We start from the raw sequence: 24,826 nt of genomic DNA, 5'->3' as shown, positions 1-24,826 counted from the left end.
AACACCCATCAAACACTTGTACCCAATAACATACATCCCCCCAACATCCACATCTAGGACACAACAATATGCCAGGACAACTTTACAGAGTGAGTGGAGCTCTAACCTTGTCCAGAGGATTGAACCAGTTTGGTCCAGATACGATGAGGGGGTTAAAGGCTATTTGGTTCTTCTGTGTGCAGTGGTTTAGAGAGTGTACTTGGGCCAAACAAATCTGTTACACTGAGCAAATAGCTGCCAGGCTCTGGGAAAGGGGTTAGGTGAGGTGACAGAGTGGCCAAATGTGACAGCAAGCTCACCAATCAACAAATGAAAACAAAAATGCAATGTTCATGGAGAAATAGCACCAGTAATTACATCAACATTGGAGTTGATCATAATAATGACCATGAAGCAAAATTGTGAACAGGAGATCACGGGGAGAGGTGTTTCTTCTTCATGTGCATTTATTATTCTCTCCACTTCTGTCTTCTTACTCCTGCTTGAATCTTTACATCGGGTCTATGTTTCTTCCTTTCCTCCAAACACCTGGGTAAACGAGATACAGCGAGATATTCAATTCAATTTTCACATACAAATAATATTTACCACATTCACAGACAGTTAAAGACTTCTTAAAGTTGTTATACCTGACGAGTGTTTTCACTTTAGTTGTGCATTGACAGTTCGTATATTTCGCCTAAGACGAAGGCCAGCTTCATTCCGGACCTCTGTTCTTAGCTAAACTATTCACAGCCGACTGTAGCAACTAGTTAACTGTGCCAACTGAACACTAACGTTAGCTAGCTACGTTCGCTAACTACCTAGCTAACTTTGCAATAACATAACATGTCATAACCAAGTGGTTGCGAGACAATACACAAACACGGTACAATTAAGTTAAAATAGAAATTAGCAAAGTTAAAATGTAATCAATGTAACTGTTTTATTTTCGATGAACCTCAAATGGCAAACAATTTGTAACTAGTAGTTGCTGAAGTCAGCTTGGCACATTGCACGAGTTAAGCTAACTAGCTATTTACACATTCGAACGAATCACTTCAGATAAATATGGGTGCGTGTTCATGAAGAAAACTTGAGTTTCATTTGAAGTTGAGCAAGAACATTGACCTAATTGAACCAGTTTGCTAAAACGAACCACCGTATTTGTAGCTAGCTAACTAACCTAGCTGAACAATGTACGTAAATAGCTAACGTTAGCTAGATGAGTAACCATGAAAAGCAGAGAGCAGCCCTTTACCCACTCGCAACGCGCAGGTTGCATCTCAACTTTAGGCCGCTGCTTTGGCCTGCACTTTTGCTAGCTAACATGGTTGCACAGTGCGCGGACAATGTTGCTAGCTTGCTAGTTTACTAGCTAGTTAGCTAACCATCTTGACACAATACAGCAGGAAAAAGGAGCAATATATTCATCTTAAGCAGTGCAATTTATTATATTGCAGTATAACACGTTTGCCAAAATAATTGTGCCAATTTCGACACTTACCTTTTGTTTAAAGCTGGTCGCACTAGCTAGCCAGCTAAGTAGCCAGCTAGCCAGCTACAACTTAGCTTGCTGGTAGTTGCAAATTTTGCGAAATTGAAATGTAGCTAGTTAAATCCTGTTTTTAACAACATATGCGTGTATTTCGCAATGACCTGTATATCTCCAGGTTACTTCCTTGCAACTATATGTTGAATATTTGCTTGAACCACGTTTGATTAATTATAATTTCCTCTGACCAACGTTCGCTGCGAATATTTTCATAGATCGCTTTCTCGTCTTGTTTGTGTTTTAGAAAAATGGCCGTCCTCCTTGCATTATTTGACAGCTGTGTTTTTTTTGTTTTGTTTTTTTCTTCTATTGAGAATTCAGGCGATGCCAAACTAGTAGTTGGTGCATTACCGCCACCTCTTGGGCTGGAGTGGGACAAATAGAATGAATGGTGAGCAATATACTGTTGTGCTAAGAATGTGCATCCAAAGAGAGATACCATGAGGGTCCACTCACTGTGATTCCTTGAGTACCACTGTTCTGCTTTCTCTTACTAATCCTCAGATCTCTATCAGCTCTCCACAGTGTCTGATTTTGGGGAGATGTAGCCCTTTCCTCAAGGCGACCTCCATTGCAGTTTTGAGGATGCTCAGGCGGTGCTGGAAGACTACTCCAACACGGTAAACTTTGAGAGTGGCCACCTGAACCCTGACGAGCAGCAGTCTGACCCCAACGACAAGGCAGCCACTTACACCCTGACCAACGTGGTGCCTCAGGTCCTGGAGTTCAACATCGGAAGACCCACGAGCACACCATCCGCCGCCGCCTCAACAACTACTGCCGCGGTACCGCCTTCGTGGTCACTGATGTCACCACCTTCGGGAACATGATCCGTCGCCACAACATAGACCGCGTGGCTGTCCCCATCTACTTGTGGTCGGCCTACTGCTGCATTGACTACGACCGCAACTCGCCCTTCAAGGAGCGCTCCAAGTTCCCAGCCTATGCGGCCCACGGTCTCAATGAGAAAGAGAGGCCTGAAGTGGTGGAGATGTCTGTTCAGCAGCTGGAGAACTTCCTCAAGAGTGTCACCTTTGTGGACAAGACCTTTCAGATCTTCTATGATAACTGTGTGCCCCCTGATAATGGCCTGCACATGTCTTGACACGATACTTAAAATAATGTGTAGCTTGATTTACTTGACCTGTAATGTAATGGAAATGGAGGTAAATCTGATGTGTTGTCTTTCATAAATGCTCGCGGTTTGCTTCATCCTTCATTTCATTTCTCTCTGGACACATATATCATGATCTCCTGCCTCATATATCGAATGTATAGCCTGCAAGATACAACACATTTTACACATAAATTAATGCAATCCAAGTAATGGTAATTTACAATCCGAGTTTGCATACTCATAAACCCTTTTATAAAGCTGTAAATCATAAACAAGTAAGCTTTAACTTGGCAGATTTATAAGCCCCATTTTCAAAGATTCCAGTTCTGAAAACATCTTATTTTTGTGTTGAGTAAAGACTGTCAACACATTTCTATTTTTAGTCTCTTTTTCTCTCATAGTGAGATGTGTGTATAGTTCGATATGAAATATGCACAATTCAAGACCAAAAACACATATCGCAACACTACTTATCTGATGAACATACCTGTATTGCACTCAGTCACTCAGTCACTCACACACACACACACACACACACACACACACACACACACACACACACACACACACACACACACACACACACACACACACACACACACACACTCCTTTGTCTCTGATCAAACATTGGAAGTTCCTGTGTGCATTATCTGTCTGTGGTAATGTGCTAACCTACTATTACCACTGCCCTGCCACTGAAACTCACCTGATGCTGAAGGCCATTTGTTCTCCACGGAGATAGATTAGAGCAGGTTTTACATTTTACAGCAGAGCCTGCTCTAAGCGTAAGTGGAGGAGAGAAGAAAGACTGAGATGACAAGACAAAAGAGCATTAATGGCAGAAGGCTTTGCACAGGAGTGTTCCACACAGCTCAGTGTAATCGGTCCTCTCAGTACATTGCAGTGTTCCATGAGAGTGGTGTTATGATAGGTGATGGCCAATTCAAGGCCTGTCATGCTCTGATTAGACAATCCAAGGAATAGAATGAAAGGCAGCATTCAAGAACAGCAAAAAATTTGATATGCTGCCTAGACCGTGATATAATCCTATAGTCTATAGAGTACCACAGTATGTCATAATACCCATACAACTTAGCGGTCAAACACGGAAATGGTTCCAATAACTTTTCCACCATAACTTTTTCCCATAGGGGATTTTAGAAACACTTCAAATAAGGGCGGTGTTTCGTGTAGGCTTACACTTGCGTGATATTTTGATAGTCTTGTATATCACTCTCGGACAAGGTGATTTTTATCGATATATTTGCTTGTATTTACCCTCCCAAAATGAAATGCGTTGGGCCAGTAACCAAAAGGTTGCTGGATCAAATCCCCGAGCTGACAAGGTAAAAATCTGTAGTTCCACCCCAGAGAAAGCGGTTAACCCATTGTTCCCTGGGCGCCGAAGACGTGGATGTCGATTAAGGCAGCCCTCCGCACCTCTCTGATTCAGAGGGGTTGGGTTAAATGTGAAAGACACATTTCAGTTGAATGCATTCAGTTGTACAACTGACTAGGTATCCCTATTCCCCTTAGGTGTCAGCTAGAGATGGCTTGCAGAGATGTGTAGTCTTGCATGATGTCTACTTTGATGATAATTAGAATCTGAGAGTAAATAGAGCCAAATATATTGATTAAAGTCACCTTGTCCGAGAGAGATTTACACGGTTAACAAAACACCATACCAGGGAAAACCTACATGAAACACATACCTTGTTTGAAGTGGTTCTAAAATGCCCTATGGGAAAATTATAAGGGAAAAAATGATTGGAACCATTTCAGCGTTTGACCACTATGTTTTATGGGTATTATGACATGTCCACAAGTGGCGGTCGATGCCATTTAAGATTTTTTTATGAGCATGGCCTTAATTCTACTACAGCATATTGGATGACTGTCATTCATATTCCATCCACCCAGTTCAATGTAACATTGATAGGTTTCGGCTACTACATGATACTCACATTTTCCCTATACCCATCATGAGGTTGCTACAACCTTTACAATGTAGGTGCACAGGTCAAGAGACATTTGAGTAATCAAGGTGAAAGACAGTGAGTGACACATTCAATACCGCCTTGCACACTCTTGCCAGTATCTAGCTGATCTAGATTGTAATCAATTAGTCCAATAGTTGCAAATGAGAGTTTCTGTTGGACAAATTCAGGTATGTTTATCCCCGTTTCGTTCCGTTTGCTTCCATTTAAGAACGTTTTTCAACAGAATCGGCGGAATGAATACACCCCTGATCACATGCAAACACATTTCACTTTCATAGCAGCTACATACAAACAGCATGATCACTTTGATCATTGTAGCTATATTTCCTTCTCGCATCTACATGCTCTCCTCCTCTCACCTTGTCCCTATGCCTGTGGATCTCAGTGCACAAAATATCAGCTGTCTGTGACCAGGCAAAACAAAAACTTTCCAAGCCAAACCTTTATATCATAATCGCTAACCACTACACACAGCCTATTATCTAACATCATAGTCAACATAGCTACTAGAACTAACGTGTTAGTAAACCCACTACAGTACAGTTACACCAAGCAGTTTAGCAGATACACCGGCGTGTCCATGTGGCAATAAATTACAGTGCCTCGCAAAAGTATTTATCCCCCTTGGCGTTTTTTCCTATTTTGTTGCATTCAACCTGTAATTTAAATGGATTTTTATTTGGATTTCATGTAATGGACATACACAAACTAGTGAAATGAAAAAAATAACTTGTTTAAAAAAATTCAAATAAATAAATAACGGAAAAGTGGTGCGTGCATATGTATTCACCCCCTTCGCTATGAAACCCCTAAATAAGATCTGGTGCAACCAATTACCTTCAGAAGTCACATAATTAGTTAAATAAAGTCCACCTGTGTGCAATCTAAGTGTCACATGGTCTCAGTATATATACACCTGTTCTGAAAGGCCCCAGAGGGGCCGCCCATGAAAACTCACGGACTAGACAAGGAGGGCATTAATCAGAGAGGCAACAAAGAGACCAAAGATAACCCTGAAGGAGCCGCAAAGCTCCACAGCGGAGATTGGAGTATCTGTCCATAGGACCACTTTAAGCTGTACACTCCACAGAGCTGGGCTTTACGGAAGAGTGGCCAGAAAAAAGCCATTGCTTAAAGAAAAAAAAAGAAAAACACGTTTGGTGTTCGCCAAAAGCCATGTGGGAGACTCCCCAAGCATATGGAAGAAGGTACTCTGGTCAGATGAGACTAAAATTGAGCTTTTTGACCATCAAGAAAAACGCTATGTCTGGCGCAAACCCAACACCTCTCATCACCTGAGAACTCCATCCCCACAGTGAAGCATGGTGGTGGCAGCATCATGCTGTGGGGATGTTTTTCATTGGCAGGGACTGGGAAACTGCTCAGAATTGAAGGAATGATGGATGGCGCTAAATACAGGGAAATTCTTGAGGGAAACCTGTTTCAGTCTTCCAGAGATTTGAGACTGGGACGGAGGTTCACCTTCCAGCAGGACAATGACCCTAAGCATACTGCTAAAGCAACACTCAAGTGGTTTAAGGGGAAACATTTAAATGTCTTGAAATGGCCTAGTCAAAGCCCAGACCTCAATCTGTGGTATGACTTAAAGATTGCTGTACACCAGCGGAACCCATCCAACTTGAAGGAGCTGGAGCAGTTTTGCCTTGAAGAATGGGAAAAAATCCCAGTGGCTAGATGTGCCAAGCTTATAGAGACATACCCCAAGAGACTTGCAGCTGTAATTGCTGCAAAAGGTGGCTCTACAAAGTATTGACTTTGGGGGGGTGAATAGTTCGTTTTTTTTGTCTTATTACTTGTTTGTTTCATGATAAAAAATATTTTGCATCTTCAAAGTGGTAGGCATGTTGTGTAAATCAAACGATACAAATCCCAAAAAAATCCATTTTAATTCCAGGTTGTAAGGCAACAAAATAGGTAAAATGCCAAGGGGGGTGAATAGTTTCGCAAGCCACTGTAATAAAATCAAAAGCTTACCTTGACTTGGAAGAGTTCCAGTGTTGGATAGCCATAGCCAGCTAGCTAACATACAGTAGCATCCCTTTTCTGGTTGAGCGGGGATGTTTGAGTAGACTAAACTAAGTGAATAATAATGGAATACAGCTAGCTCTCTTTCCCTCTTTCTCTCTCTCTTTCTGTCTTGCTTCTCCTTCATTTTTGAAGAAATTAATTTGTTAAAAACTGTTCAACTATTGTCTTTCTCTCTCTTTGAGTCAACTACTCACCACATTTTATGCACTGCAGTGCTAACTAGCTGTAGCTTATGCTTTCATTACTAGATTCATTCTCTGATCCTTTGATTGGGTGCACATCATGTCAGTTCATGCTGCAGGATCTGATAGGTTCAAGGACGTCCTCCGGTAGTTGTCATAATTACTGTGTAAGTCTATGGAAGGGGGTGAAAACCATGAGCCTCCTAGGTTTTGTATTGAAGTCTACTCAGAGGAGCCTGGAAACTAGCTGTCCTTCGGTTACACCATAGTGTCACCCTACAGAGTGCTGTTGAGGCTACTGTAGACCTTCATTGCAAAACAGTGTGTTTTAAAAAATACAAATAAATATTTTTATGAAATTCACTGAGGATGGTCCTCCCCTTCCTTCTCTGAGGAGCCTCCACTGGCTTCCACTCCCTAGTGAGTGTACTACCTCCTCTGCAAAGACAACACTGAGCTCACTAAGCTGGGACTGAACACCTCCCTCTGCAACTGGATTCTGGACTTCCTGACGGGCCGCCCCCAGATGGTGAGGGTAGGCAACAACACATCTGCCACGCTAACCCTCAACATGGGGGGCCATCAGTGGTGCATGCTTAGTCCCTTCCTGTACTCCCTGTTCACCTACAACTGTGTGGCCGTTCACAACTCCAACACCATCATTAAGTTTGCTGACGACACGATGGTGGTTGGCCTGATCACTGACGACGATGAGACAGCCTATAGGGAGGAGGTCAGTGACCTGGCAGTGTGGTACCAGGACAACAACCTCTCCCTCAGCAAGACAAAGGAGCTGATCGTTCGACTACAGGAAACAGAGGGCCGAGCATGCCCCCATCCCCATCGACGGGGTTGTAGTGGAGTGAGTCAAGATCTTCAAGTTCCTCGGTGTCCATATCACTAAGGAATTATCATGGTCCTAGCACACCAACACAGTGGTGAAGAAGGCACGACAATGCCTCTTCTCCATCAGGAGGCTGAAAAGATTTGGCATGGGCCCTCAGATCTTTAAAAAGATATACAGCTGCACCATTAAGAGCATCTTGACTGGCTGCATCACCGCCTGGTATGGCAACTACTTGGCATCTGACCGCAAGGCATTACAGAGGGTAGTGCGTACGGCCCAGTACATCACTGGGGCCAAGTTCCTGCCATCCAGGATCTCTATGTCAGGTGGTGTCAGAGGAAGGCCCCAGCCACCCAAGTAATAGACTGTTCTCTCTGCTACCGCACGGCAAGCGGTACCGATGCAGCAAGTCTGGAACCAATAGGACCCTGAACAGCTTTCTACCCCCAAGCCATAAGCCTGCTAAATAGTTAGTTAAATAGTTAACCAATAGCTACACGGACTATCCACATTGACCCTTTTTGCATGAACTATTTTGACTCATCAAATACGCTGCTGCTACTGTTTATTATCTATCCTGTTGCCTAGTCACTTTATCCCTACCTATATGTACAGTACATACTGTATCTACCTCAATTACCTCGTACCCCTGCACATCTACTTGGTACTGGTACCCCGTGTATATAGCCAAGTTATCGTTACTCATTGTGGATTTATTCCTCTTTATTATTTTAATTTTATTTTTCTTTCTTTCTGGAAGGGCCCGTAAGTAAGCGATTCACTGTTAGTCTACACCTGTTGTTTATGAAGCATGTGACAAATAAAATTAATTACAATTTGATTTGATTAGATTAGATTTAACAAGGTCTTTATGGCCTTTATGCTTGGTCAAATCCTGCTCAGGTTGTTCCCCTTAAAGTTCCCCCTAAATTGCTAGATTGATGGTAGCAGTGGGGATAGTCTCTCAGGCTGACATTTATTACTGTGTCCTTGTCTACTTTGGGGTTTGTGCGTGGGTTGCTTCTCGATAGAGGTTAAAGTGACCTGGCCTCCTTGTATGTTAGGATACTACTGCTCTGTCACCACTTATGTTCTTATATTTTCAGCTGTAAAAGTTACAGTAAATACACGTAAGACTTTGCTGATTGGACAATAGAGAACAGGCCAACGCCTATTCTTGTTATTCGCTCACAACCCAAATTGGTTGGATAGCAGATGCCTCTGTCACATTATTTTACTCACTTTGCATATCTGGTCTGTGGCATTTGAATTCTAACTCTACACCTTGTCTTTCATTTCGCTCTCCTGCAGTCGTTCTGGTAAGAGCCATGCAATTCTCTCCGGGCTGGTTGGTGTTGGTGTTCTCCCTGTTCCATAGTGCACCTAGAGCTCCGGCCACTGTGGTTGAGGACTTCAACCATGTAGAGCGATGCAAGGACTCCTTATACATGGGAACCCCACCACGGGGAATCATTGATGCCAAACTGAAGAAGATTTGTCAGCGCTATGCAGACAAGCCACGCTTCGTGACCCTATACGACCCTCAGAAACGAATCCCCGTCTACTCAGCCTACTCCTTCAAGAAGACCGAGGGAGACCGGCGTGTGGACTACCCCTGGATGTATGAGCCACAGGTCAGTCAAACACATTTTTGCTGTTGTTGTGAGTCTACTCCCCAAATGTTATGTTATACGTGTTTCCTATCTGAAAAGTATGGTAATTTTAAGTCCCTATTCTGCAGTGACAGGAGTTGAGATGTTATAGCTGTTAACTGATTTATCATAGCCCTTCATTGAACAGCATGTAGCTCCTTTCCCTTTTGTTCAGTCTCATCAGTGTTATCCATATTATAGCTATTTTGGCACATCGCTTACATTTGTTCCATTTAAATGGATACTTCATCCAAACAAAATTCCAATGTTGTATATGTTGTTTATTACTATGTAGTCTACAATCTGTGAGTGATGCACTGATCCTTCTCCCCTCTCTCTCCAGCTGGCAGATGTTGATGGCAATGGGAACATGCTACCCTTCCCTACCGGCTACCTGCACATGAAGTTTGAGGACAGCCAGGCAGTGCTGGACGACTACTCTGACGTGGTCCTGTATGAACGTGGCCACCTCAACCCAGACCAGCACCAGTCTGACCCCCATGACCGTGCCTCCACTTACACCCTGACCAACGTGGTGCCAGAGATCAGAGAGTTCAACATTGGGCCGTGGCGTGAGCACGAGGAGCGCGTCCGTGTCCGCCTCAACAACTACTGCCGCGGCACCGCCTTCATCGTCACAGGGGTGACCACTACAGGTCACATGATTCGCCGGAACAACCAGGACCGTGTGGCCATCCCTGAGGACGTGTGGACTGCCTACTGCTGCACCGACTACGACCGCAACGCCCCCCACGATGTCCGCATCCGCTTCCCCTCCCAGGCTGCCCTGGCCAAGAACGCCAAGGAGGGCAACAAAGTCAACGAGATAACTGTCCAGGACTTGGAGAACTTCCTGAAGACACGGATGGACGTGGACCAGAACCTGCAGCTCTTCTATGACAACTGCATCTCCCCATCTCCCCTCCCTCTGTACCTCCACCACACCATCTAAAATCTCCCCAGCAGCTACCACACACACCTACTCTGTGTGCTCAATGGTTTCCAACTATCTCCATAGCTCTACTATTATAGCATTTTGAATGTAATGTAATAAACACATTCGCTTTTTTGGCCTTGATATGAAATAGTATCTCAAATGCTCAGTGCACTAGTAGTTTTTATAATGATAAAGTATGATGTGCACTGGTAGTTTGTTAAAAGTTTTGTATTTGTAACAGAACATTCATAGCATTTGTCATGCTTTGGAAATGCTTTTATTATCTAAGATCTGCGTTTGCAAATGACTTCTGTTGTAGCGTAGGCTAATTGTCCCTCCAGATGACTTATGTTGTAAAGTAAACTAATTGTCCCTCCAAATGACTTCTGTTGTAGCGTAGGCTAATTGTCCCTCCATTCTCTGTATTTGTAGCACTCTTTTTAACTGCAATTGTCTTGGCCTCTATCTGTCCCCTTATAAAACAGCTCAGTGGCATTCACATACAATGGTTTAGTGTGTCAGCCATTCATGGAGAGGTGTTATCTGCTCATAGTTGTAAAGTGGTTGTAAAATGGATTATACCATCAAAAGTGGTAAAGAGTGTATCTTCTTTGAATAAAACAAATGAGTTCTCTGACTTCCAGGTGTCATGTTTTACTGTTTCAACCAGTCACACAGAATGCTACAGTATACCATTATGAACACATCTTTTCATACATGATTTTGGTTTACAGTCCCCATTTGCCAATCATAGTAGCTTTTATCATGGTTATTACTGGGTTATTATGTATAACCTGTTCAGGTAAGTGATAGTTAGCATTAGAGTACAGGAACATTATGTAGAGATACATAAGTTGCTGTTTGATCAAGTCATATGGTTTCCCTTTACTCTACGAACTAATCCAAAACCGCTGTTTCTGCAGAGAAGGTCCTGCACACTTTTAGGACATTGTTTTTTCCTTACCATGTGACCTGGCTCTAATTTATGCCTCATAATTAATTTACCTCTCAGATGACTCTAACTGACACATTAAAAGTCATCCTCCAAAATGTGCCCGTAGCTCAGCCCAACCAGCCGCTCAGAACATGTTGAGCTGTGTGGTCAGTAGACAAAGTGTTTGTGTGCATGGGCGAATATGAATGATGTCTGAGTGTATGCGGTATATATTTTTTAACATTAACTTTCTCGTAAACTAGAGCCACTCATATCTTCTATTACTTCTATTACTTGTTATTTTTTACTTGACTTGACTTTTATTCTTATTGATTAATGTACTGCACTGTTGAGGGAGCTAGCACAAAAGCATTTCGCTGCACCTTTTATACCTGCTGCAAACGGTGTATTTGACGAATACAATTTGATTTAATTTGATGATGAGAAAGGCCTCTCCATATTAGGCGACCTACAGTTCTCAGTGCCTTTGAACATGTGACTCGTGTAAGTTTCACCCACTGGATGTGGGAATGGCTAGAACTGGGAGCATCAGGGTTACAGGTGAGTCCCGGCCAATCGTATTACATTGCTTTGCATGAAAGTAATACTGTAACTCTGACAGACTGCTAAATGCTGATGAGACTGACAGACTGAAGAATCAGTGACAGAGGAGTGTGAAGGTATCAGAGCAGAGCTATTTCTTTAGAGCATGGGGTCTATATGGCGGCAGTCTTGGTATGCTGCTCTGAGTATGTTCCTGTGGGTGCCCTGGGGCTGGTGTGGCGTGGTGGAGGACTTTGACCATGTGGAGCGCTGTAAGGACTCTATGTACATGGGCAGCCCACCACGGGGCTACCTGGGGGGCAGCAACCTGAAGAAGATCTGCCAGCGCCTGGAGGACAAGCCCCGATTCGTCACCCTCTATGACCCCCACAGACACATGCCCCTCTACTCTGCCTATACCTTCAAACGGTCTGACGGGGAGAAGAGCATGGACCAGCCCTGGATGTATGAACCACAGGTGAGTTGAGGACAGAGGGAAGGGAAGGGAAGTTGATCATTGTAACAACTGTGTTTTTTTTCCCAGTGTGAGAATTCACATTTCTGTAACTACAATTATGTTCTCATATGAAGGAGTCTATTGTGGTCCTTTAGATATGGACTTGCACGATATTCAAAAACTAAAGCTCACTGTCTTGATCAGAGAATGTGTGAGCCTTTGTTTTTTGCATAACTCACTATCTTCCTTTAGTAATAGCATGAATTACCGTGATAAATATAGAGCTCTTTAATTTCACCTAATTACAAAAGTAGGTTATAATTTAAAAAATACCCAAATTAATGACCCCACTCTCTCTCTTTTTCTCTCTCTCTCTCTCTCTCTCTCTCTCTCTCTCTCTCTCTCTCTCTCGCTCTCTCTCTCTCTCTCTCTCTCTCTTTCTCTCTCTCTCTCTCTCTCTCTCTCTCTCTCTCTCTCTCTCTCTCTCTCTCTCTCTCTCTCTCTCTCTCTCTAGCTGGCCTCCAGTAAAGCCAGCAGTAATATGGAGGTCTTCCCCCAGTCGGCTCAGATGCACATGCGTCTCATGGACAGTCAGGCGGTGCTGGACGACTTTACAGATGTGGCCCAGTATGAGCGTGGCCAATTGAACCCAGACCAGCACCAGTCGGAGCCCCTGGACAAGGCAGCCACCTACACCCTGTCCAACGTGGTGCCTCAGATCAGAGAGTTCAAAACTGGCCCCTGGGCCCAGCACGAGGACCGCATCAGACAACGCCTCAACAACTACTGCCGCGGCAATGCCTATGTCATCACGGGAGTTACCTCGGCTGGGAACATGATCCGGCGAGACAACCAGGAACGTGTGGGCATCCCAGAGTACATGTGGACGGCCTACTGCTGTCCAGACTACGACCACAATGCCCCCTACCTAGAGCGCTACCGCTTCCCTGTGTTTGGGGCCTATGGTCTGAATGACAGGGTCAACAATGCTGTGGTGGAGGTGCCTATCAAGACCCTAGAGAAGTTTCTGAAGGGACGGATGGAAGTGGACAAGAACTACCAGATCTTCGACAATGACTGTGTGCCTGATGACATGTTGCCATACTAGAACAGGTTTTGTCTATAGCTTTAATGGTGGCAGACATAAAAGCAAGGTTTTAGTATTGTGGGATCAAATGGTATATGATGCAAATGTATTTATTCATACATACACTAGAGGGAGCTTCTGTCAAACTTCTACGTTTACATTTTAGTTACTGGCCCAATGCTCTAAACCACTAGGCTACCTGCTATCCATTACTTCTGTGGTCAAACATTTATTTATTATTTTTTTTGGGCGGGGGGGGTAAGAAACATGACCTGTATTTGGTCTACTTTGAAGCAACCTTTAACTGTCAAGAAATGCAAATAGACTGACACCACTATGTAACTTCATTTATTTTAGGAACCAGAACCAAGAAAGAGGACAGGAAGGGGTTTTAAATGCACCCCATTGGCAGCATTGACCGGACAAAAGGCTTTTAGATGCTTGTCGTTTTTTTCGTTGCTAAAGCACAGCTGAGTGGTTCTTATTTGGTTGCTCTGTCCTTATTGGCAAATGCAATCTTTTTGGGTCTAATAAAATCCCTAAAGCTATATTAATAGGTCTGCAGGTCACCCCCAAACAATAAAAGGACATATAGCCAATTTTCAGGGGAGAGTGTGGTATGTTGAGCCATGTTTTACATTCAGCATCACTACATCAAGGGAAATATAGTATTATTTCTAACAAAGATATCTACATATATTTCAGGATGTTGGGTATCCCTGGAAATAATCAGAATTCATGTAAACATAACAGTTTTGAAAACATAGCGTGTCCAAAAAAAGTAGTCTCTTGGCACAACTTACGGGGTATGGGGTAGGCTGAGCATAGGGACAGGGTAAATTGAGCCACCTTGGGGTAAGTGGGTGATGGTGTCCTGTGATAGTGTGGGTAGGTCAAAGTTTAATTCATGGAATGGGGGTGTGGTATATTGTATATCTTAAATGTATGTGTCACACCCTGGCAGGGAGGGGCTGTGACTAAAATGGCTCAACTACCAGACTACGCCAGTTTCTGTTTAATAAAGGGGAACACCTCAACCAGTGAGATGCTGCATTCAAAACAACTGGGAACTCGTAACTCGGAAATCTCCGACTTCCGACTTCATTGCGTTCAAGACACCAGGGAACTCGCCAAAAATAATTGCTCTGACTGGGAAAATGTGTTTTGAACGGTCATCCAACTCGGAATTCCAAGACGGGATCTCAGGCCTCTTTCTAGAGCTCTGACTTTCTGACCTGAAGATCACTGACGTCCTGATTCGACCTTGTTTTTTTCAGAGTTCCCAGTTGTCTTGAAAGCACCATAAGAAACACAGATGTGTGACGACAGGCCACCTATTGGATTGGGTCATGAGCAATACAATGGACCAGGCAAAACTTTATCAACAATTACATTTTATTACAAAGATCTTTCAGTTACAACATTCAAAACCAATTGGCCATATTCTGTAAAAAATGTGCCAGTATAAATAACAACAGTCAATGATACATACCCTGATGATGATACATACCCCGCTTGGAGCAAGAACTACAAAATAAAAAACGATAGCGACAACCCTGAACGCAGGGCGAACTATGTTTAGGACAGATACCACTATGAGCTAGCTCCAACCAGAGCTCCGTAGTTCAGACCTTTGTAGTTTGGACGACAACTTGTATCTTGCACTCCAGCGCCACGGACGTACTCGACCCGGATACACAGGTGCACCACAGGTTATAAAGGAGGCAGAGGGTGTGAACTGCAATGAAAGAGAGAGTTGTTTAGGGGATGCTCCAATCACAGGAGGATAATTTAAAAAGTTAATAAAATTAAGCACAGCAAATCTCCAAGTCACAGCACACACACGCAATCAGCTATCAATTAAGGTCAATCATTGGTGAAAGCATGCATAGTGAAATTCAGTTAAATAGGAAAGCTAAAGTCCACTCTATGAGATACAGTTGAAGTCGGAAGTTTACATACACCTTAGCCAAATACATTTAAACTCCTTTAAAATTCCCTGTTTTAGGTCAGTTAGGATCACCACTTTATTTGAAGAATGTGAAATGTCAGAATAATAGTAGAGAGAATGATTTATTTCAGCTTTTATTTCTTTCATCACATTCCCAGTGGGTCAGAAGTTTACATATACTCAATTAGTATTTGGTAGCATTGCCTTTAAATTGTTTTAACTTGGGTCAAACATTTTGGGTAGCCTTCCACAAGCTTCCCACAATAAGTTGGGTGAATTTTGGCCCATTCCTCCTGACAGAGCTGGAGTAACTGAGTCAGGTTTGTAGGCCTCCATGCTCGCACACGCTTTTCCAGTTCTGCACACACATTTTCTATAGGATTGAGGTCAGGGCTTTGTGATGGCCACTCCAATCCCTTGACTTTGTTGTCCTTAAGCCATTTTGCCACAACTTTGGAAGTATGCTTGTGGTCATTGTCCATTTGGAAGACCTATTTGCGACCAAACTTTAACTTCCTGACTGATGTCTTCAATATATCCACATAATTTTCCTTCCTCATGATGCCATCTATTTTGTGAAGTGCACCAGTCCCTCCTGCAGCAAAGCACCCCCACAGCATGATGCTGCCACCCCCGTTCTTCACGGTTGGGATGGTGTTCTTCGGCTTGCAAGCCACCCCCTTTTTCATCAAAACATAACGATTGTCATTATGGCCAAACAGTTCTATTTTTGTTTCATCAGACCAGAGGACATTTATCCAAAAGTATGATCTTTGTCCCCATGTGCAGTTGCAAACCGTAGTCTGGCTTTTTTATGGCGGTTTTGGAGCAGTGGCTTCTTCCTTGCTGAGTGGCCTTTCAGGTTATGTCGATATAGGACTCGTTTTACTGTGGATATAGATACTTTTGTACCTGTTTCCTGCAGCATCTTCACAAGGTCTTTTGCTGTTGTTCTGGGATTGATTTGCACTTTTCGCACCATCTCTAGGAGACAGAATGCGTCTGCTTCCTGAGCGGTATGACGGCTGCGTGGTCCCATGGTGTTTATACTTGCGAACGATTGTTTGTACAGATGAACGTAGTACCTTCAGGCGTTTGGAAATTGCTCCCAAGGATGAACCAGACTTGTGGACGTCTACAGTTTGGATGATTTCTTTTGATTTTCCCATGATGTCAAGCAAAGAGGCACTGAGTTTGAAGGTAGGCCTTGAAATACAGCAACAGGTACACCTCCAATTGACTCAAGTGATGACAATTAGCCTATCAGAAGCGTCTAAAGCCATGACATCATTTTCTGGAATTTTCCAAGCTGTTTAAAGGCACAGTCAACTTAGTGTATGTAAACTTCTGACCCACTGGAATTGTGATACAGTGAATTATAAGTGAAATAATCTGTCTGTAAACAATTGTTGGAAAAATTACTTCTCTCATGCACAAAGTAGATGTCCCAACCGACTTGCCAAAACTATAGTTTGTTAAAAAGAAATGTGTGGAGTGGTTGAAAAACAAGTTTTAATGACTCCAACCTAAGTGTATGTAAACTTCCGACTTCAACTGTATGCCTACATTCAGAAATAAATATATCTGTTCAATATCACTTACTCTTCCATTTCTTGACCAATTGTCTGGGACAGGGATGTTGTTTTGATGTGTCAATTCGTAGGCAAGTTCTCTGCATTTGAAGCTACTAAGCCAATGAATCTGGTCCATGAGATTCTTCATATGTTTAGCAAGTTCAGACTCCATGTCATCAGATGAGGTCTTTTTGCCTTTGGTACACTATCATAGCCTCTCTTTCTCACAGGTACATGATCCTTTTCTTTTTTGTCAATGTACCTCTTCAGTGTCATTCAGTCAATTTATTCATCCCTTTGCTGCTGCTCCAATGGACTTCCTTCCCGTCTCTCACTTTCTTGTCAGCTCTCTCAAGAACCTCAATGGGGGCTAGACCCCTGCTTGTTTTACATTGTATACACAGGGCATGATGATGTCTGCTCTTTAACAATAAAAATGCACTCATCTTGAGTTCATATGCTTGACACATTGCAAAAATACAATGCATATTATAATTAACTGACTAAATGTAATCATAATTTGTATGGGGTATGGTGACCATTGGCTCAACTTACCCAATGGCATTTGACTCAACTTACCCCAAAGCAAACATTTTGACTATATTACCCCACACAGCTACAATAATGCACTTTCAAGCTAGGTTTAAAACCTCATATTGTAGCTCATAGAGACCCCAACTGATGTACAAAACAATCTTAAAACGATCTACTTTGGTTTAGATACAAGCATCATGAAACCTATAACACAAATTCATTAGATTTTGGGAAAATCTGTTTTTTTGGACCTAACTTGTTACTACTTTATCCATGTGGTTTCTTCCTTCACATACTCTTAAATATTTGGTCACATGATACATTTTGTGTATGGTTTCCAGTAGTGGAAAAAGTACCCAATTGTCATACTCGAGTAAAAGTAAACATACCTTAATGGAAAATGTTTATATATACTTAAGTATCAAAAGTAAATGTAATTTATATACATAGACTCCATAGGCCTATCTGTGCTAAATTACTTTCCACACAAATAAAACAACAGAGAAAATAACTTTATGCACAATAATCAATTAGGCATTTTAATCAATGTTCATTCAAAGCATATGGCAACCATTGCAAATCTAAATATGGCATTTCCCCATTCTTATATCATTTACAAAAGACTAGAAACTATATCACAAAAACGTTTATGATGTCATCAGGTGGGCGAGTCAACGGGGGCGCTGTGGGGATCCGGATGGCGGTAGGTTACCGGGTACATCAATGCCATCCATTCTCCTCATTTAGAACAGACCGCTGAAGAATGACAGCCTGTACTTGTATGTTCAGCATACAGGTGGTAAGATAAATCAATAAGTGCATGGCAGTTTGCCAAAACACGACACAGTTAACCTGGAATGAAAATGCCGCCCCCGGAGAGACCATCTAGCTTTCGTCTCTGGTGCGCACGGGACATTCCATTGCGCTCTGAACAAGAGACAAGGACACAAGTGAAGAAAGCCTATTTCGAGCTAATTTCATATAGTGTAGGCCTAAAAACTAGACAATTCGGCGACGGAAGTGTTTTTTTTACGGAGTATATTGCACATGTACTTTGTTTAGCAGTGCATTCTAAAAATGTTGGACCATTTTGCGAATGTCTTCCATTTCGGGTAAGATATATATTGCACACCATTGAAATATGTTTTATTTGATAACAATACTGTTTTTGTGATAGAAAGTAATACTGAAGCAAACATGTTAAGGAGGTTAGATCTATCCATATCAGAACGAACAATGTCAGAGCCCTGAACACAAATATAATAGGGTGTATAGACAGTATGGACAGTATATGAATAGAAAAGGTGTGTACAGCAGTCACTCCAATATTTGTAGGACAACCAGGATAATCTACCTTTCCAATGAGTCCTTGCATTAGAAAGCAAAATAGAAACCACTTGACCTCAATTTCTGCACTAGATTTACCAACAAGGGTTCATAGCCTAAATTGGCATATACTAGGCCTATATACCTCTATACAAATCCATGACATACAGTAAGGTATCATTATGTTCTGAAACAATGTATTACAGTAAGAGTGGCAAGCACAATAACCTCATGATTATTTATCTGACATTGTGTTTATGTGTTCTTCTAGGGGTTAGATAGACCACAAACCTATCTGCAGTTATTGGTCAATAAATCTGGGAAAGTGAACCTGGGAGTTAGTTGTCATAGGGGGTTGATGTCCCTTCTGTGTAAATACTCCTGCAGAAGTAAATCAGAATTATATTTTATTACCCACCTCATGTTTAACCCACCAATGAGTTGTCCCAGTCCAAACAGTCCCAACAGTCAGTTATTGTACATCATTTACAGTATATCTGCTCCAGTGATCCTCTATTCTCTGGAACACGGTTGACATAACTGCCTGTTATGTGATTGTCGGATTTGCTGCCAGTCTGTGACTGCTCTCAGCCACCATTTCTAGCATTAGCCTGATGATGTGTATTGTCGTTGTCGTCGTCCCCCCAGTGGTGGTACTACTGCTGATAGTACTCCAGTGGGCAGGACGAGGCCTCCCTTCTTCTGTTAGGCCCATCTGTGACCCCCGCGTTCTGGACCGCTTCATCATGGAGGCCCGCGACACAGAGACAGCTCTGGTGAGACACTGACTGAAGCCAAACCATCACTAGATGGACCTGAGCTACTTTTACATGTTTGAAAAATGTCACATTAGAAGACAGATTATGATATTATTAGAGTCTATTATGTACAGAGACAATTCCGTTTTATTAGTGTGTTTGATCTGTTGGTGTGTCTCATCTTGCCCTAACTCTGTCAATATGTCTGGCCTTACTTCCCTCTCACAGCGAGGTTGCAAGGCAGGGTGTGGAGTGACAGGCACGTTTGTGGTTCCTCTGACAAATGTTGACTTTGTAGTCTGGGAGAAAAAGGATGTGAGTACCTGTCTGTCAGTTCAATACCTGGGTTGTTCCACGAAATGAGTGAAATATGTTAAGTAGAAATTGTGCACCAATATTGAATTTGAAAAGCCTGTTATATTAAATGAAGTGCCCTTTAATACAGACCACATGGATAATTCAATAAATCAGATTCCTAAATGAATAAAGACTTGTTAAAGTGCCAAAATTCAGCAAGAACGCTAAGGTAACCTGTCTAAATGACTATTGCCCTGTAGCACTCACATCTGTAGCCATGAAATGCTTTGAAAGGCTGGCTCACATCCACACCATCATCCCGACATCCTTGACCCACTCCAATTCGCATAACGCCCCAACAGATCCACAGATGATGTAATCTCTATTGCACTCCACACTGCCCTTTCCTACTTGGACCAAAGGAACACCTATGTGAGAATGCTGTTAATTGACTACAGCTCAGCGTTCAACACCATAGTGCCCTCCAAGCTCATCACACACCTCCCTCTGCAACTGGATCCTGGACTTCCTGATGGGATGCCCCCATGTGGTGAGGGTAGGCAACAACACATCTGCCACGCTGACCCTCAACACAGGAGCCCCTCAGGGGTGTGTGCTTAGTCCCCTCCTGTACTCCCTGTTCACCTGCTTGGCCGCGCACGACTCAAACACCATCATTACGTTTTCTGACAAAACGATGGTGGTAGGCCTGATCACAAACGACAATGAGGCAGCCTATAGGGAGGAGGTCAGAGACCTGGCAGTATGGTGCCAGGACAAGAACCTCTCCCTTAACCTCAGCAAGACAAAGGAGCTGATCATGGACTACAGGAAACGAAGGGCCGAGCACGCCCCCATTCACATCGACAAGGCTGTAGTGGACCGGGTCGAGAGCTTCAAGTTCCTTGGTGTCCAGATCACTAAGGATCTATCATGGTCCAAACACACCAACACAGTGGTGAAGAGGGCTCGACAATGCCTCTTCCCCATCAGGAGGCTAAAAAGATTTGGCATGGGCCCTCAGATCCTCAAAAAGTTATACAGCTGCACCCTTGAGAGCATCTTGATTGGCTGCTTCACCGCTTGGTATGGCAATTGCTCAGCAGCGATCGTAAGGCGCTACAGAGGGTAGTGCGGACGGCCCAGTACATCACTGGGGCTGTACCCCTGCCATCCAGGACTTCTATACCAGGCGGTGACAGAGGAAGGCCCTAAAAATTGTCAAAGATTCCAGCCACCCAAGTCATAGACTGTTCTCTCTGCTACCACACTGCAAATGGGACCGATGCACCAAGTCTGGAACCAACAGGACCCTGAACAGCTTCTATACCCAAGCCATAAGACTGCTAAATAATTGGTTAAATAGTTAACCAAATAGCTACCTGGACTATCTACATTGACCCTTTTTGCACTAACTTTTTTGACTCATCACATATGCCGCTGCTACTGTTTACTATCTGTCACTTTATTTCTAAGAGTGTGTTGTGTCGAGAAAACGTTGCTAATCATGCTGTGAGACCAAGGAAATCCGCTGACGCTGTACTTCGATCATAAAGATTTATTTATATCAAAGGGTTACAGCTTCAATTTACAGATACCTGCCGGCATCTGGAGAACAGCCAACCCAAATTCTAAATATGCTATTCTGACCTCCTTTGTCTTCAACAAGTATTTATCCTATGTAATCTGATATGGGTGTTTCCCCTACAGACCAATCCCAGGAGGTCACCTAACAGACTTCCTCTGCTTTAGGGTACTCCTATAGAACTGCTCTTCAGATGTCTCCCTGGGCCAAATCAACATTCTCTAAGCTACCATTTGCAAACATTAACAAAGTCATAATTCCTCAGATACTACAAGTGTGCAAAGCTGTCATCAAGGCAAAGGGTGGCTATTTGAAGAATCTCAAATATAAAATATATTTTGATTTGTTTAACACTTTTTTGGTTACTACATGATTCCATATTTGTTATTTCATAGTTTTGATGTCTTCACTATTATTCTACAATGTAGAAAATAGTAAAAATATAGAAAAACCCTTGAATGAGTAGGTGTTCTAAAACCGGTAGTGTATATGTACAGTACATATCTACCTCAATTACCTCAAACCCATGCACATCATCTCGGTACTGGTACCCTTTGTATATTGCCAAGTTATCGTTATTAATTGTGCAACAATTATGACTTTTATTATTACGTGTTTTACTTTTCTATTATTTCTCTATTTTCTTTTGCTGTAAGTCCACACCTATTGTTTACGAAGCATGTGACTTTACAATTTGATTTGATTTGAACTTACATTGAGTCCATTGAGTTCACTGAGCTCTGCCTGCCAATAAATGTATTTCTGTACAGTGTACCCATTAATACTGGAGTACATTCACCCTAATGTGAATGCGTCTTTAGCTGTATAATGATTATGTATAATGACATTCTGTGAGTTTTGTTTTAGCATATACATTTATGTAATGTGTGTATGTAATGTGTACTATGTGTGTGTATTCCCAGACTGGGCTGCAGGCTCTGGAGGTCCAGTCAGGGCTGTCTCTGTTTGGCCAGGCCCTGGGTGCTGTGAGGGAGTCAGTGAGCCGTGCTGCCGTGCAGATCCTCATTGACAACAACAAGAGCAACATCCACAGCCTGGGCCAGGTGCTGCGCAGCCTCCACATCCAGGTGACTCACTGAGGAGTGTGAGTGTCTCGTCTACAGCATGGCCAGTGGATGGGACTGTGGTGTGAACAGTTTGTTATATAGGGCCAGGAGAGTTCCTGGTCTGATCACATGGTAAAGAAAACCTCCTTGCCCCAATAGGCCCAGAGTTATTCCTGATCACATGACCTGACCAGGAAAAACTCCTATCCCACTTATCAGATATGTTTGTGTGTCAGTTTATTTTCTACCGTATGTGTGAGTCAGTTTGTACGTACTATACTGTACTGGACTTCCCCGGCAGACAGCCTCGTTGGGAATAGATAGGTGTTCTTGGAAAGGTCATGGACCATAGGCTGGTGAGGGGAGGATGTCTCATAATAATGCCTGGAATGGAGTGAATGGAATGGTATCCAACACATGTGTTGGATACCGTTCCATTTATTTCCATTCCAGCCATTTCTATGAGCCCGTCCTCCCTAATTAAGGTGCCATCAGCCGCCTGTGATGGGTATAGTCAGTCAGACGTTCCCCTGCCCTCTCTGCCCTCTCCCCTCAGTGTGCCAACGCCTACCTGCCGCGCTTTGTTTGCTTCTCTGTCAGAGGCGCCACTCTTCTCAGAAACCTGTGCCTTTTCAGGGTAGGGCAGTTCAGTGACTGAGATGGCATTGAGCAGGCCGGGCATGGCAGTGGAAGTTAGTGGAAAGGCGTCAGAATTGGGGTTCTATTGGGCTGCATACCATTTGGTTTGGAGTAGCAGGCCAGGAAGATCCTGGAATAGACCCGCTTCCACAGAACAGATGAGTGGTGCTTTCTTTTCAGGGTTGTATGCTAAACCTTGTTCTTCCTCCCATCCATTGAACAGGACTTGTCCCTTCCTCGTTGGGAATAGATAGGTGTTCTTGGAAAGGTCATGGACCATAGGCTGGTGAGGGGAGGATGTCTCATAATAATGCCTGGAATGGAGTGAATTGAATGGTATCCAACACATGTGTTGGATACCGTTCCATTTATTTCCATTCCAGCCATTTCTATGAGCCCGTCCTCCCTAATTAAGGTGCCATCAGCCGCCTGTGATGGGTATAGTCAGTCAGACGTTCCCCTGCCCTCTCTGCCCTCTCCCCTCAGTGTGCCAACGCCTACCTGCCGCACTTTGTTTGCTCCTCTGTCAGAGGCGCCACTCTTCTCAGAAACCTGTGCCTTTTCAGGGTAGGGCAGTTCAGTGACTGAGATGGCATTGAGCAGGCCGGGCATGGCAGTGGAAGTTAGTGGAAAGGCGTCAGAATTGGGGTTCTATTGGGCTGCATACCATTTGGTTTGGAGTAGCAGGCCAGGAAGATCCTGGAATAGACCCGCTTCCACAGAACAGATGAGTGGTGCTTTCTTTTCAGGGTTGTATGGTAAACCTTGTTCTTCCTCCCATCCATTGAACAGGACTTGTCCCTTCCTCCAGCACCAGCAGTAGGTGACTCAGTGACTAGGAAGGTGTCATCACTATCTGAGCTGCTCCGTGTCCACACCAACTTCCTACGAGGGAAGGTTCGCCTGCTGCTCACCAACGCACCTGCCTGTCAACAGAACAGCACTTGATTGGAGCTTTCCTCAAAGGCAGAGGCTGTGATTGGACCATTGTTTAGAGAGAGAACGAGGTCATTGGACTTTTGCTGAAATCTCTGAATGGCTTCCAAGTATGTAATGTGTAGACAAGGTGATTGCTGACCAGACAAAAACTGGTGGAAAAGTCAGTTCCCTGTGGGTGGAGTTGATGAGAACAATGAGTAAGAGAGAAAAACCTGAGCTCATTGACCTCATCGGTTCCTAGTACTACCTAGCAGTACCACCAAAGAGCTCTGATGCATGCAGCGGAATAAGCTACAGACAGTACAGATCATATGAGAAGATCATATATAAAGTCCTAAATCTATTTATACATTTTGCCTTAAACTTGTCTTAAACTTGTTTTTATATAAATCTCTATTTTCATATATGAGTGTGTCCCTTTGAGTCTTTGAACCATAGATGCTCAGGTTTAACATACTGTAGTTTGTGTGTTCATGTAATATGCTTGCTCAGTGCTTTTATAATTCAGACCACAGGTACACTTTGCTGCAAGACAATGTATTGATCACTTCTCACTGTGCGCTCTCTGCACTCTGTCTGTCTGTGTGCCCCTCCCTCCCTCCCTCCCTCCCTCCCTCCCTCCCTCCCTCCCTCCCTCCCTCCCTCCCTCCCTCCCTCCCTCCCTCCCTCCCTCCCTCCCTCCCTCCCTCCCTCCCTCCCTCCCTCCCTCCCTCAATGCCCCCTCTCTCTCCCTTTCTCTGGCTCACCCTGTCTTTGGGGTCAGAGCAGACATTGTATTTCACCACCAGGCAGCACATACAGCTCTCCGGCCTAGCAG

At 43.4% G+C, this 24,826-nt stretch overlaps 4 protein-coding genes across 7 annotated transcripts in view; 3 read left to right on the top strand and 1 right to left on the bottom strand.

Annotated features, from left to right (window-relative positions):
• LOC121541795 (GRB10-interacting GYF protein 1-like) overlaps nucleotides 1-1,785 on the bottom strand; it is a 35,059-nt gene extending 33,274 nt beyond the window's left edge. For 2 of the 4 annotated variants that reach the window (XM_041851097.2, XM_041851099.2), the window contains exons 1-2: nucleotides 1,487-1,785; nucleotides 107-528 (exon numbers count right to left, since the gene is read on the bottom strand). The gene's annotated coding sequence lies outside the window, so the exon portion shown is untranslated. The remainder of the gene's footprint in view (nucleotides 1-106; nucleotides 529-1,486) is intronic. The other 2 variants (XM_041851098.2, XM_041851100.2) reach the window with 1 other exon arrangement.
• A 7,267-nt stretch (nucleotides 1,786-9,052) lies between these two features.
• LOC121541794 (endonuclease domain-containing 1 protein) lies at nucleotides 9,053-10,955 on the top strand. The gene is made up of 2 exons (XM_041851096.1): nucleotides 9,053-9,363; nucleotides 9,725-10,955. The coding sequence occupies exons 1-2, from the start codon at nucleotides 9,058-9,060 to the stop codon at nucleotides 10,331-10,333; spliced, it is 915 nt and encodes a 304-aa protein (XP_041707030.1). The 5' UTR covers nucleotides 9,053-9,057; the 3' UTR covers nucleotides 10,334-10,955.
• A 1,048-nt stretch (nucleotides 10,956-12,003) lies between these two features.
• On the top strand, nucleotides 12,004-13,360 carry LOC121542222 (endonuclease domain-containing 1 protein-like). Its single transcript, XM_041851690.1, has 2 exons — nucleotides 12,004-12,273; nucleotides 12,767-13,360. Exons 1-2 carry the CDS (start codon nucleotides 12,004-12,006, stop codon nucleotides 13,358-13,360), a joined length of 864 nt encoding a protein of 287 aa, XP_041707624.1.
• Nucleotides 13,361-18,223: 4,863 nt separating this feature from the next.
• epob (erythropoietin b) lies at nucleotides 18,224-24,415 on the top strand. The gene is made up of 5 exons (XM_041851095.2): nucleotides 18,224-18,510; nucleotides 19,373-19,500; nucleotides 19,711-19,797; nucleotides 22,288-22,452; nucleotides 23,863-24,415. Exons 1-5 carry the CDS (start codon nucleotides 18,495-18,497, stop codon nucleotides 24,016-24,018), a joined length of 552 nt encoding a protein of 183 aa, XP_041707029.1. The 5' UTR covers nucleotides 18,224-18,494; the 3' UTR covers nucleotides 24,019-24,415.
• The last annotated feature ends 411 nt before the right edge of the window (nucleotides 24,416-24,826 follow it).

Source organism: Coregonus clupeaformis, chromosome 27 (assembly GCF_020615455.1).
Source record: "Coregonus clupeaformis isolate EN_2021a chromosome 27, ASM2061545v1, whole genome shotgun sequence".
Taxonomy (NCBI): domain Eukaryota; kingdom Metazoa; phylum Chordata; class Actinopteri; order Salmoniformes; family Salmonidae; genus Coregonus; species Coregonus clupeaformis.
This window is presented reverse-complemented; position numbering and strand designations above follow the sequence as displayed.